Below are 15,267 nucleotides of genomic sequence, written 5' to 3'. Positions count from 1 at the left end.
ATTCCCCCCTCCCTTTGATCTCCTTTTGCCATTATCCCCCCCCCCCCCCCGCCTCCATCTTAATCCCCTTGTGCCATTATTCCCCCCACCGATCCCCCTGGGCCGATATATGAGATACATACAATAACACCCTCCCAAACTGTGTTGTTACACTTAGTTTAACATGCTTACCAGGCATGTGTCTATCCCGTTCAGCAGGAGTCGGAGGGCCGCACTGACGGGTGACGTCCTTCTGCACTGTTCCGGCACCTCCGCGCAATGTCAGGGATGTAAGGCCCGGCAGCAACTGCAGCTCATGTAAAGTGGCCGCAGCTCTGGCCACGGTACAGTATAGTGAGCTGCCACGGCGACTGCAGCATCCAATTCCCACCCTGCGCTGACAAATACTGGCCAATGCATGCCCGGTATTTGTCGGTGAATTGCTGTACCCCTGCATAACCCTTGGCGTATCCCTAGGGATACATGTACCCCTGGTTGAGAACCCCTGTCTTAAAATGATATTGTAATTTGTGTTATTTACTTTGTTATACCTATAATGTTTTTTAAATGTATATCACATAATCAAATCTAAAGGATAAACATAAATGAAAGCTTTAGTATTTGACTACCCTATAGATTATGATACGGTAACGTTGGGGCACGTGGCTGGCAATATATCTATATGAGAGGGAATGTTTCCACCATATATTTGTTTAAAAATAATGCACAAGTACTTTATATGCACATTGGATCAGCTCTATCAATCTGTCAGACACAAATCTGTGTTTTTATCAAACAGATAGCAACCAAAGCTCATATTTCATTTCTCAAACTGCTCTAAATAAAAATAAAAGGATGAACTATGTCTCTTTCAGAGACAAAAAACAAACGGGTTTTTGTCTTAGATTTATAAATATGGGCCATCGTTCATTAATAAACAATAATAAATTAATTAACTGTATATAGCCATCTTACTTGTAAATCTTTAATATTTGGAAAAGGAATTCCTACTGTTAAAACAGCACGGGCATTGTCATCAGAAAAGTCCAGTCCCTCACTTACTTTTCCCCGACAAACAGCAATCAGAAGAGCACCGTCTGAAATACAAACAAGAACAAACCTGCATAAAAGAAAGTCCTAGGCCATTTTCACATGACCGTATTCCCTGACAGCAATTTCTTGCACATTTGTAACTAACTTCTCACCTTCTAAGAACCATAAGGGTTTTATTTTTCCATATAAGTGGCTTTTGTTTTTCCATATACATGGCTGTATGTGGGACTTGTTTTTTGTTAGTTTTTCTTGCTACCATTAAATTCATTTTTTTCTGGTGTATAAAGTGACCAAAAATCAGCAATTGTAGACTTTATTTCATTTCCGTTTATACCATTTACTGTACGGTTTCATTATCACATTTAAATAGTTGCACCATTTGCGCATGGAGCAATACCAAAAATATGTATTTTTATTTATATTATTTTATTTAACAAATGGGAAAAGGAGGGATTGAAACTTTTATTAGGGGAAGGGCTTGTTCACATTTGTTCCAATTTTTAGATGCTAATAGCATCCATTTCTCACCACTTATGAAGTGAGCGCAACCCCTGCACTCGATTCATAGACTGTTAATGTTAAATTAAGTAAATATACAAAACTTCGCATTAACATTTTCCTGCCTTTATGTAACTATACACCAAAGGGTGGAAAATGGTTGAAAAATGTAAAACCTCATAACTGTTTTTATATTACTTTTGCATTTAAAAAAAAAAAAAAAGGTTTTACAAAAACAAAATTAAACAGGGGTCTTAAACTGGTGGCCCTCCAGATGTTGCAAAATTTAAACTCCCAGCATTCCCGACATCTGGAGGGCCACCAGTTTGAGAACCTTGCCTTAGAGGAACACACATAAGCAATGCTTTGATTGCTTACACTGATTAATGCTACTGCACTGCATCGATCACTGAAACCTGTGCTCTGCCTCCAACTGTCATGGTTAAAAATCGGCGCCCCACAATTGCATCGTAGGGGTGCTGATCAGGACCCTGACAGAAGTGGCACCTCTACATCCTGAAGTTCTGGTTTTGGCTTACAAATACTGATGCAAAATACGGACCGAAATACTGAAATGGCTGGAGGCTGGGTTCACAAAATTTTTTTGTTAGCTTTGGACCTCATACTTGGATCTCAATTTGTTAAGTATTTTCTTTTTTAGTATCGATTTTATTCCTGGTTTTGGCTAAAAATAATAACCAAAATGAGCTCAAAATTAGGACCAAATACCAACCGAAAATACTGCATCTAACGTGTGAAAAGTAACAACTGTTAAAAACTTTGCTTACCACTAACTTTTTGCTCAAGTATTCCCTAATAATAGTTGCTGTATTGGGTGCAGCAGTGGCATGAAAACAAAATATGTGAAACATCATGTATTCCTATGACCTGTGACTGCTGTGTTACAGCGACACTCTTGAGTGTTTGGGCAATAGCCTTGGACTAGTATTTTTGTATGTTTACACACCTACCATTTATTCATACACAGTCAGTTTTTCTTGGCCAGACTTACCCTTTACTCCCTTAAAACGTATTGCATCATAGTAAGTCTGCAATAATTTATCAAAGTCAGTTTTATCTCCTCCTTGTGGCTCTTTAATGACTGTCTTGATCTGTTCTAAGCTGTTCCATAAGCCAGTGTGCATCCACCTGTCTTTTAATTTTTCCAGCATCTGAAAAGCAAAAAAAAAGTTATGGAAATATTTTATTTTTAATCAATCATATTTTATTCTACAAAGTGCCGGTGTTAGTGGTTTCATCCATTTTCTCAATGGGTAGCTTTTGTGATGAATGCAAGGACCAAAGAAAGAAATCAATATAATTCCATGTGTTTCTACACCATCAAGTTCAGACTTGGAGAAGTCTCCTGCTTTGTGTCCACAGCTCCTTGTCCTTATGGTAGTCAGAGCTATTTAACAGATGTATGCCATAAGTGATGAATAGGAGGCAGCCCTACACTGGTCTCCAGAATAGGGCCTGCTTGTTAGGTTTTTTCAGTTGTGTCCTTAACCCCTTAAGGACTCAGAGTTTTTCCGTTTTTGCACTTTCGTTTTTTCCTCCTAACCTTTTAAAAATCATAACCCTTTCAATTTTCCACCTAAAAATCCATATTATGGCTTATTTTTTGCGTCGCCAATTCTACTTTGCAGTGACATTAGTCATTTTACCCAAAAATGCACGGCGAAACGGAAAAAAAAATCATTGTGCGACAAAATCGAAGAAAAAACTCCATTTTGTAACTTTTGGGGCCTTCCGTTTCTACACAGTGCATATTTCGTTAAAAATTACACCTTATTATTCTGTAGGTCCATACGGTTAAAATGATACCCTACTTATATAGGTTTGATTTTGTCGTACTTCTGGAAAAAATCATAACTACATGCAGGAAAATGTATACGTTTAAAAATGTCATCTTCTGACCCCTATAACTTTTTTATTTTTCCACGTACAGGGCGGTATGAGGACTCATTTTTTGCGCCGTGATCTGAAGTTTTTATCGGTATGATTTTTGTTTTGATCGGACTTTTTGATCACTTTTTATTCATTTTTTAATGGTATAAAAAGTTACCAAAATACGCTTTTTTGGACTTTGGAATTTTTTTGCGCGTACGCCATTGACCGTGTGGTTTAATTAATGACATATTTTTATAGTTCGGACATTTACGCACATGGCGATACCACATATGTTTATTTTTTTTTTTTTTACACTGTTTTATTTTTTTTATGGGAAAAGGGGGGTGATTCAAACTTTTATTAGGGAAGGGGTTAAATTACCTTTATTAACACTTTTTTTTTACATTTTTTTTGCAGTGTTATAGGTCCCATAGGGACCTATAACACTGCACACACTAATCTTCTACACAGATCACAGGCGTGTATTAACACGCCTGTGATCAGTGTTATCGGCGCTTGAATGCTCCTGCCTGGATCTTAGGCACGGAGCAGTCATTCGTCGATCGGACACCGAGGAGGCAGGTAAGGGCCCTCCCGGTGTCCGATCAGCTGTTCGGGACGCCGCGATTTCACCGCGGCAGTCCCCAACAGCCCGACTGAGCAGCCGGGATACTTTCAGTTTCACTTTAGAAGCGGCGGTCAGCTTTGACCACCGCTTCTAAAGGGTTAATACCGCACATCGCCGCGATCGGCGATGTGTGGTATGAGCCGCGGGTCCCGGCCGTTGATGAGCGCCAGGACCGAAGCAATATGATGCAGGATCGCGGCGCGTCGTTAAGGGGTTAAGCAGCTAGTAAATAAATAAATACAAGTTGTTTTTAACAACTGTAATAGAGATGAGCGAACTTTTGAAAAACTCGATTCGGCCAATTCACTGAATTTTCCGAAAAAATTTGTTTTGATCCGTATTTATTTGCGACGAATATATATTAAAAACTGCTATTTCTGGCCTACAGAGAGCCTCAGTAGGTGTGTAGAACACTTTGCTTTGTTCTAACACGTATATGGCGCGTGCTGGGGTAATGTAATAATACTGTTATTCAGTATGACATGCAGATTACAGGCCTCACTTTCAGAATCACTGCCGCAGAGCCTGGAGGTGGCATCAGTATGAGGAGACCATATATGGCAGCATGAGGAGATGATATAGTGGCTGAATGACACAGCGTGGAGGTGTTGGCAGCATGATGAGACCATATAGTGGCTAAATGACACAGCATGGAGGTGTTGGCAGCATGAGGAGACCATATAGTGGCTGAATGACACAGCGTGGAGGTGTTGGCAGCATGAGGAGACTACATAGTTGCTGAATAACACAGCCAGGAGCTGGCAGCAGCATAAGCAGACACTATGGCTTCACAATCCCTAAGATTAAAAGATGAATTTTGAATTTAAAATTTAAGGTAGCTAGTGCTAATATAAAAATGTTTAGGCCCAGGCCCAGCAGCATCAGTAAACCATGTATTGGCTAAATGACACAGCCTGGAGGTGGCTGAAGCATGAGGAGACCATATACTGTCTGAATGGCACAGCCTGGAGTTGGCTGAAGCATAAGGAGACCATTTAAATTTAATATTTTGAAAACTGAAATTGAGGATTTTGAAATTGAGATTTTAACTCCCAACTTTTAGTGTCCTGGGCCCCGTTGTGCGGGTACAAAGGACCAAATATGACAAGGATTCACATGTCAGCACAATGACAGAGCCTGGAGGTGGCATCAGTATGAGGAGACCATATAGTGGCTAAATGACTGCCTGGAGTTTGTGGCAGCATGGGGAGACCATATAGTGTCTGAATTGCACAGCCATGAGTTTGTGGCAGCATGAAGAGACAAAATAGTGGCTGAATTGCACAGCCTGGAGAAGGCTGAAGCATGAGGAGACCATATAGTGGCTGAATGAAATAGCCTGGAGGTGGCAGCAGCAGGAGTCCAGAAAGTGACTCTAATACAGAGGAATTTCTGAAACATGAGAGCGCACAATGAGAGAGCCTGGAGGTGGTAGCAACAGCATGAGGAGACCATAGAGCAGCACAATTAGAGAGCCTGGAGGTGGAAGCATCAGCATGAGGAGACCATATGGTGGAACAATGACAGAGCGTGGAGGTGGTAGCATTAGCATGAGGAGACCATAGAGCAGCACAATGACATAGCCTTGAGGTGGCAGCAGCAGCATGAGGGCCATGCCAACTGAGGGTTGAGTCTGAGGAACCCACCGACTGTTGACTGGGGGTGTCGGATCTCACTTGGGATGAAGTGGATGATAGAGTGAACCGCTCAATCACGGCTGCTGGGTTGCTGGTTGAGACACGACTGCTAGCTGACACCAGGAGCTCAGACCTCTCGCTGCGACACCGGCTGCCACAAGCCCCTACTCTGCTGCAACCTCTGCCTGCCCCTGATGAATTTAGGCCTCTGCCACCCCACTGTGCACTTTTGGTTGTCCTTTCACAGTATGTAAGCCCTTGACAGATTAACATGTACAAAATAGTACACCACTTAGATGTAGGTATGTGGTATGCACTTATGAGGGCAGAAAAATGCACTACAGTACTCAAAAAAAAAAAAAAGAAAAGAAAATTTGCCCACATCACCAGCAGTACACAACAATGCTGGTGCACACAGTCACTGTGTACTAAACTCAAAATTGCAAAAAGTCTCTCTCTCTCAAATACTATTAGAAATGGACTGCTGGGTATGGATAACAGTCTACAGACTAGTATAACCAGCAGAGCCTGGAACGCTGTAAAATGAAGTTTAATGAGGTGATCCACGCAATAGAATCGCGGCGATATTCGCATCAGTTGTGAATTGAATATTTCATTAAATTCGTAACGAATTTGGGTTCGTCAGCTTCGACTTGCTCATCTCTAGACAGTAACGCTTTAATTCCCCATAGAAATTAATAGAGTGATAAACCAACATGTGCTGCCACCTCCCTGGCTGGTAGGTTAGTGGGACTCCTGTCATATATTTGTAACATTTTCTTCGGATAGGAACAATCCTTGAACTGACTATAATCATGCACCAGTATGCTTCCCTTACTACTCATTAACTAATTTATACTGTACATTTTGTTTTGACATATAGGAATTGAAGTATCAGAAATACATTTTACCATGATAAAAAAAAAACATGAACACAATGATAGAATGCTATAGGCAAAATGTTTACAAAACACTCCCTTCACGCCCAACGCAATACGCATAAAAAAAGTTCACTAAATTCTATCCTATTTTAAGGTGTGTAATCATAAGAAAAAAAGTAAGAAAAATACATTAGTTTGCTTCTCAACAGTTCCCGTCTGTATTCAACCAACAGTAAACAGTGGCCGTTCGTTCCATACAACTGAGTTAGACTGAATAATACTACAGACAGTTAAGAGAGAGTCTGGAAATTATATTATTGACTGCATACTCGCTTAGCTACCAGTGAAACTGTTATAACAATAATCATTTCAGAGATTTTATGCTTGCAAAGAGACTACAAAATTAGCACTCCAATTGGACTGTAGACACAGTGATATGCAATATCACTGAGCTAGAGAGCTGTGAAACAAATGAACCATTCAGCTTTCTTACTAAGGGATGGTAAAATGATTTACCGATAAAACTTAATTCCCAGAACATTTTATTTAGTTTTTACATCTTAGAACCTACTGGGCATTTCACCAAATGTAAAGGCTAAAGAATATCTGAAGTTACTTCACTGCTACTTGGTAGAAATATGAAGAAAAACATCCATTACATTCCTAATAAAATCACAATATCAACACTGCCGGTGGTGAAAAAACTGAGTGTGTCTCAGTGGAAAATCATTGATCTAAAATCCTTTTCCCATATGAGCTTCTTCATGTGTATGCGGCTTACATTTTCTTCTTGGGTAAGCATTGCTCAGAGTGCTTCTCTGCTGTGATAGAAAAAGGGTTGAAGGTTCAAATAAAAGTTCATTCTGCATTGCAAATAAAAAAAAAAGTTAACTACTTTTTAGAAACATCTTTTGATCAGACTAAAAATCTTTTTTGCAAGTCACCGTATAGTAATTTCTAAACTGTCCAACTGTGAGTTACATTACAGGAGTTCAGCTAAGCTGTAAAAAAAATCTGTTCGCAAGCTTTGTACAGGCAAACCGAAGAATTGTGAATGCAGTCCTGGATGAAAATTCAGTCTGTATAAGGATCTTTACACGATGGGAGAGGCTAAGAGTTCGGGCTCATTCACATCATGATCCTGCCCTCTGTGTCACACGTATACATCAACAAACTTTGTCAGGGGTTCTAACTAGTCAGAAGGAAGTGGAGAGACATGAGTCTCCATTGTGACCATGGCAACCACGTTAAAGCAGATGCACGCAAAGATTAACCCCTTAAGGACCAAGCCCATTTTCACCTTAACCCCTTAACGACGCAGGACGTATATTTACGTCCTGCGCCGGCTCCCGCGATATGAAGCGGGATCACGCCGCGATCCCGCATCATATCGCGTCGGTCCCGGCGCTAATCAACGGCCGGGACCCGCGGCTAATACCACACATCGCCGATCGCGGCGATGTGCGGTATTAACCCTTTAGAAGCGGCGGTCAAAGCTGACCGCCGCTTCTAAAGTGAAAGTGAAAGTGACCCGGCTGCTCAGTCGGGCTGTTCGGGACCGCCGCGGTGAAATCGCGGCGTCCCGAACAGCTGTTCGGACACCGGGAGGGCTCTTACCTGCCTCCCCGGTGTCCGATCGACGAATGACTGCTCCGTGCCTGAGATCCAGGCAGGAGCAGTCAAGCGCCGATAATGCTGATCACAGGCGTGTTAATGCACGCCAGTGATCAGCATTAGAGATCAGTGTGTGCAGTGTTATAGGTCCCTATGGGACCTATAACACTGCAAAAAAAATGTAAAAAAAAAGTGTTAATAAAGGTCATTTAACCCCTTCCCTAATAAAAGTTTGAATCACCCCCCTTTTCCCATAAAAAAAATAAAACAGTGTAAAAAAAATAAAAAATAAACATATGTGGTATCGCCACGTGCGTAAATGTCCGAACTATAAAAATATATCATTAATTAAGCCGTACGGTCAATGGCGTACGCGCAAAAAAATTCCAAAGTCCAAAAAAGCGTATTTTGGTCACTTTTTATATCATTAAAAAATGAATAAAAAGTGATCAAAAAGTCCGATCAAAACAAAAATCATACCGATAAAAACTTCAGATCACGGCGCAAAAAATGAGTCCTCATACCACCCCATACGTGGAAAAATAAAAAAGTTATAGGGGTCGGAAGATGACATTTTTAAACGTATAAATTTTCCTGCATGTAGTTATGATTTTTTCCAGAAGTGCGACAAAATCAAACCTATATAAGTAGGGTATCATTTTAACCGTATGGACCTACAGAATAAAGATAAGGTGTAATTTTTACCGAAATATGCACTGCGTAGAAACGAAAGCCCCCAAAAGTTACAAAATGGCGTTTTTTTTCCGATTTTGTCGCACAATGATTTTTTTTTCCGTTTCGCCATGCATTTTTGGGTAAAATGACTAATGTCACTGCAAAGTAGAATTGGCGACGCAAAAAATAAGCCATAATATGGATTTTTAGGTGGAAAATTGAAAGGGTTATGATTTTTAAAAGGTAAGGAGGAAAAAACGAAAGTGCAAAAACGGAAAAACCCTGAGTCCTTAAGGGGTTAAAGGGGTTATCCACCATAAGGTGATTTTAGTACGTATCTGGCAGGCAGTAATGGACATGCTTAGGAAGGATCTGCGCTTGTCTTGGGGCTAAATGGCTATGTTGTGAGATTACCATAATGCTGTGGCTTGCTTTTTGTTAACTAGTATTTCCTGTTTGACTTTTCTTTTTTTGACTACAAATCCCACAATTCCATTTTCCTCCCTCCCACACATCAGCCACCCCACCCATTGAAACATAAATGAGCTGCATCCATCAAAAGACCTGTGGTTTTCAATCAGGGTGCCTACAGCTTTTGCATTAGTTGCAGATTGATCTTTCTCCCACCAAGCGATCCCTCCACCCATTAAAGCAGACAGGCTCCCTGTCAACAGTGGAGGTCTTGGCCGCATTGCAACCTGGGAAAAATCTGAAACAACAGTCATTTTGTATGCTGTTAAAAATAAATAATGGGGTGAAAATCACAAAAGAAAACCATCACACACAGGTACAGACATTATATTATGAACTACACTAACTTTACAGCCTCTGTAGAATAGTCCAAAAAAAAATCCTGGAATACCCCTTTAACCCCTTAACGACAATGGATGTAAATGTACGTCATGGTGACGTGGTACTTAACGCACCATGATGTACATTTACGCGCCAACATGATTGCGCGCACCGGAGCGGTGCTCGCGTCATGCCCGGCAGGTCCCGGCTGCTATCAGCAGCCAGGGACCCGCCGTTAATGGCGGACATCCGTGATCGCTCGGATGTCCGCCATTAACCCCTCCGATGCCGTGATCAATACAGATCACAGCATCTGCGGCATTCCGGTACTTTGAATGGATGATCGGATCGCCCGCGGCGCTGCCGCGGGGATCCGATCATCCAGCATGGCGGCCAGAGGTCCCCTCACCTGGCTCCGGCAGTCTCCGGGGCCTTCTGCTCTGGTCTGAGATCGAGTAGACCAGAGCAGAAGATCACCGATAATACTGAGCAGTGCTGTGTCCTATACATAGCACTGCACAGTATTAGCAATCAACTGATTGCAATGAATAGTCCCCTATGGGGACATAAAGAGTGTAAAAAAAAAAAAAAATTAAAAATGTAAAATTAAAAAGTAAAAAAATTTGAAAAATCCCCTCCCCCAATAAAGAAGTAAAACGTCCGGTTTTCCCATTTTACCCCCAAAAAAGCGTGAAAAAAAAAATTAAATACACACATTTGGTATCGCCGCGTGTGTAAAAGTCTGAACTATTAGCATATATTGTTAATCATTCCGTAAGGTGAACGGCGTAAACGTAAATAAATAAAAAAAAAAGGCCAAAATTGCTGCTTTTTTGTCACATTTTATTCCAAATTTTTTTTATAAAAAGTAAAACCTAAGCAAAAGTGATACTGATAAAAACTACAGATCATGGCGCAAAAAATGAGCCCTCATATCGCCCCACATACGGAAAAATTAGACAGTTATAGGTAGTCAAAATAGGGCAATTTCAAAAATACTAATTTTGTTAAAATAGTTTGAGATTTTTTTAAGCGGTACAATTATAGAAAAGAATATAATCATAGGTATCATTTTAATCGTATTGACCCACAGAATAAAGAAAGCATGTCATTTTTACCAGAAAGTGTACAGCGTGAAGAAAAAAAAACTTCCAAAATTTGCTAAATTGCGGTTTTCTTTTCAATTTTCCCACATAAATAATATTTGTTTGGTTGCGCCGTACATTTTATGGTAAAATAAGTGATGTAATTACAAAGTACAATTGGTGACGCAAAAAACAAGCCCTCATATGGGTCTGTGGATGGAAATATAAGCGAGTTATGATTTTTAGAAGGCGAGGAGGAAAAAACGAAAATGCAAAAATAAAATTGGTCTGGTCCTTAAGGCCAAAATGGGCCTGGTACTTAAGGGATTAAGGACCAGAGCGTTTTTTGCACATCTGACCACTGTCACTTTAAGCATTAATAACTCTAGGGATGCTTTTACTTTTCATTTTGATTCAGAGACAGTTTTTTCATAACATACTCTACTTTATGTTAGTGGTAAATTTTTCATCGATACTTTCTTTCCAAAATTAGATGAAAAAATTGAAATGTTTGCATTATTCTAACTTTGAAGCTCTCTGCTTGTAAGGAAAATAGACATTCCAAATAAATGACATATTGATTCACATATACAATATGTCTACTTTATACTTGCATCATAAAGTTGACATGTTTTTACTTTTGGAAGACATCAGAGGGCTTCAAAGTTCAGCAGCAATTTTCAAATTTTTCACGAAATTTTCAAAATCTGAATTTTTCAGGGACCAGTTCAGTTTTGAAGTGGATTTGAATGGGCTTCATATTAGAAATACCCCATAAATTACCCCATTATAGAAACTGCACCCCTCAAAGTATTCAAAATGACATTCAGAAAGTGTGTTAACCCTTTAGGTGTTTCACAGGAATAGCAGCAAAGTGAAGGAGAAAATCCAAAATCTTCATTTTTTACACTCGCATTTTCTTGTAGACCCAGTTTTTGAATTTTTACAAGGGGTAATAGGAGAAAAAGCCCCCCAAAATTTTTAACCCAATTTCTCTTGAGTAAGGAAATACCTCATATGTGTATGTGAAGTGTACGGCGGTAGAGGGCTCAGAAGGGAAGGAGGGACAATGGGATTTTGGAGAGTGAATTTTGCTGAAATGGTTTTTGGGGGGCATGTCACATTTAGGAAGCCTCTACTGTGTCAGAACAGCAAAAAAAAAAAAACATGGCATACTATTTTGGAAACTACACCCCTCAAGGCACATAACAAGGGGTCCAGTGATTGAAATTGAAATTACAAAATTAAGGAATAAATGAGTTACCACATCTAATAACACAGAGTAATTTACATAAATAGGTGACTATGTGTACAAATAGGTTCTAGAGTATGCCAGCCGGATATAGGCAAGGTGAATGATGCATTTAGAGGTTAGGTATTTCAATCAGGCCAAAATAATGTCAACCCCATAAACCAGCTCGTCAGTGAGTACATAAAGCCTAGCCTATGGTTAGAGAACACAGTGGAGGACATTTACTAATCTAGTCTATTCTGGGTATGCTTATAGACCAGCGTATGTGGTAGTCTCCTGTCTATTGTGCTCCTAATTTACCAAAGGTCTCACAGCCCTTGATAAATTCTGTGCTCAGACTTCAGGGTCTACAGCTTAAACTGCATTTAGACCTGCTCCAACATGGTCTGACATTTCAGCGTATTTTGGGCAGATGCCACTTGTCGCACAAAAGTCGCACTTGATAAATTCAGCACCAATGCATTTTCCAATGCATTTCCATCTAAAATAGACTTGAATGCATCATGTTCTAAAAATCCTCTACAGCAAAAGTCGCACATATTTAGACTGCGACTTTCTGTGCGACAAATTTAGACAGGAAAAACCAGTCTAAATCCTTTGATAAATCTCCCCCAATGTCACTTAATTTACAAAGCCCTCTGCCATTGTCCGAATCTGTAAAGAAAGTTTTCCAGTCAGTGGACTTCAGATGATACAGACTAAGAAGGAAATGTAGTATTCCGAGGTACCGCCCAGGATCCAGTAAGGAAGCAGAGATCAGCAGCGCACCTGCAACGGCAGGGAGCCAGTTACACCCAGCTACACATCGCTCTGTGTAATCACATGTCAAATATTCAGGCCTAGCATTGCATATTCTTAAGTATAACATTACAGAAGCCATTTTTGATAGATCTGTAATATTCCACACATTCAAAGAGTTGAATATAACTTTAAGTCCATAACATATTTCTCAAACATTCAATTCTCAACAATAACAAATGAGGTTCTCAGAATACCATATCAACTTTGGGGCATCTCTAAAAGGTCCTAGCTGCATTGCCCTAAGGTGTTGTTAAGGGGGGCTGCCTATGTCCCTATTGGTTAAGAGCTTCATACCCAAGGGCATACGTCATAAACAGTCAGGGCTTATAAATATTTCCCCAGGCCACTAATAGGGGCACATGGGAGATCAGATGTCACCGGGCGGTATTATGTAATAATAATAGTCTTCTAGAAAATAGGGAGATGAGAAGCCACCATAGTAAAATTTAATAATATAATCTTCTAAGAGAAGGGGGCATGCATGAAAGCACCATGAGGCTTAAAAGGTATCATGGGACAATAAGCCTTCCCCTGGAAGTTACCTGAAAGTTGAGGCCATGAGGAGCCAGAGAGGTCCTGTCAGATGCAGCAACACAACTGTACGGTAACTATACAATGGTCCGTCTCCCCGTTCCCGCTAACGTCCCTTCCGTGGATTTGTCTGTCGTCCTGGACGAAGCGGACCCTTGTGTTCCTCCCCTTTGTCTCCCGGATGGTCCTACAGATGTGTCTGCACCAGCTCTCAAAGATGAGCCTTTCCAAACCCCTCGGTTCTCTCACCCCTCAGTTAGGCAACCCAGATTTTCGCCTGGTCTCCAGGCTGGTGGCTTTATGACTGCATCTAGGCCTGACTCATTTCCTATTACTCAGGTTCTCCAGTTAACCTTGCTAAAAACTCTGCAGGACATTCTTGACAAGCTCTCTTTTCAAGTATTCACAGCTTTTCATGGGATGAGTCCGTTTTTTTTTTGTTTTTTTTAACAGAGATCTGACTGGTTTGGAATCCGTTTGCCAGTCCACCACAAAGCCGATGCATGTTGCATCCTCTCTGTATGCCCTTCCCTGTAGTAGAGGCTCTCAAGACCTGCTTCCTTTCCAGAGGACCTGGGAGCGTGAGCTTGCTGACACCCCTAGCACGGCAGACTAGGAAACTTCTTTTCTGCTTTGTCATAAGATGTCTACAATCGGTGACGTTGCAAGAAACAAACTATAAATTCCTCTTTAGATGGTACAATTCTTCCTGGAGTCTCTGATCTATGCTGGCGGTGCCATCAGGCTAGTGGTTCAATTTCCCACATTTGGTAGACCTGCCCCTTGATGTCAGCATATTAGTCCTCGGTCCATATTCTGGTCACAGAAATCACTGGGTCCCAGGTGTCTGCCTCCCCATCTGCCTTACTCCTGGCGATGTTGCCGGGGATGCCCTGAACTCTTCGTACTAGTTTGACAGGCCTTTAATTGGCAGCAGCAAGAAGGGTGGTGCCTAGGCAATGGAAATCCACCTCCCTCTGACGATTCCTTACTTGCTCACAGAGGTCCAGCGTATTCAGAGCCTGGAGGAGTGCCTAGCTGACTTACTCTCAGAGGTTGAACGCCATTTAATAGCCCATGGATCCAATTCACTTCCACCCCTCGATTTCTCCGTTTCGGGCTCCCTCCGCTGTAGGTGGGAGTCGCTGCCTTGATCCTTTAGGTTCTCATCCCTCCCCTACCTCCCCATGCTCTACCTTCTTTTCTTTCTCTACTCCTTTTTTTTCTCCCCCTTTTTCTGTGGTTTTCTCTGGTTTGTAGTTCCCCCTCCCCATTAGGTTTGCTGAGTTGCTCTCTCCCCCATGCTGATTGTAGTGAGCAAGGTGGCCTCTTAGCTTTGTGTGCCATTTGATGGCTAGTGGCTGTGTCTAACCCCCTTGGCTTCTTGCCATCAGTATCGCTCTTGCCTTATTGATTCCTCCACGTCGACCTGCCTCTGGCGAATTTAGGTGCTCCCATTTTGATGCTTATCCTCCCCTGTTCACACTTGGTGTTACATCCATTCATGTGTACCCGTACTGCCTTATTTGCACTTTGACTGTTGTCTTTGCATTGATCTGTACTCAACCACTTCCCTTTGTTTTTGATTCTGTTGTTCCCTTTTATTATTGACATTTAAAAAAGCTTTTGAATACAAAAAAAAATAAAAAATACATGTATTGGCCCAGGGCACAGCTACTATACCAAGTATCTACTGTGGCATGCACTATGTGCACAATGACAACTGCATGGAAATGTCCACCCTTTCCGAAAACATGACTGTGCAAAGTGGGGGTGGCTTTTTGGGCAAAATAATGGCGACTAGGTATGCACCACCTGTGCTGGGCACACCCCATTAGGCTTTGGAGTAAACAAGATGGTACAGTAGCGCATACACCACCAACAAGGTGAGAATTCAGGCGCACTACAACAGAGTGACTGGGCGAATACTGTTGTTTGTATGACAGAT

General features: G+C 41.2%; 1 protein-coding gene across 1 annotated transcript in view; it reads right to left on the bottom strand.

The window, feature by feature from the left end:
* The window catches only part of BRIP1 (BRCA1 interacting helicase 1), a 494,893-nt gene that overhangs the window by 102,245 nt on the left and 377,381 nt on the right, over window positions 1-15,267 (bottom strand). Inside the window, exons 16-17 of the mRNA XM_056556700.1 lie at window positions 2,543-2,702; window positions 955-1,076 (exon numbers count right to left, since the gene is read on the bottom strand). Of these exons, the coding sequence (XP_056412675.1) occupies window positions 955-1,076; window positions 2,543-2,702 (282 nt within the window). The remainder of the gene's footprint in view (window positions 1-954; window positions 1,077-2,542; window positions 2,703-15,267) is intronic.

The sequence above is a fragment of the Hyla sarda genome, chromosome 2, assembly GCF_029499605.1.
Source record: "Hyla sarda isolate aHylSar1 chromosome 2, aHylSar1.hap1, whole genome shotgun sequence".
Classification (NCBI taxonomy): Eukaryota; Metazoa; Chordata; class Amphibia; order Anura; family Hylidae; genus Hyla; species Hyla sarda.
Note: the sequence above shows the minus strand (reverse complement) of the source record. Positions and strands in the feature narration are given on the sequence as shown.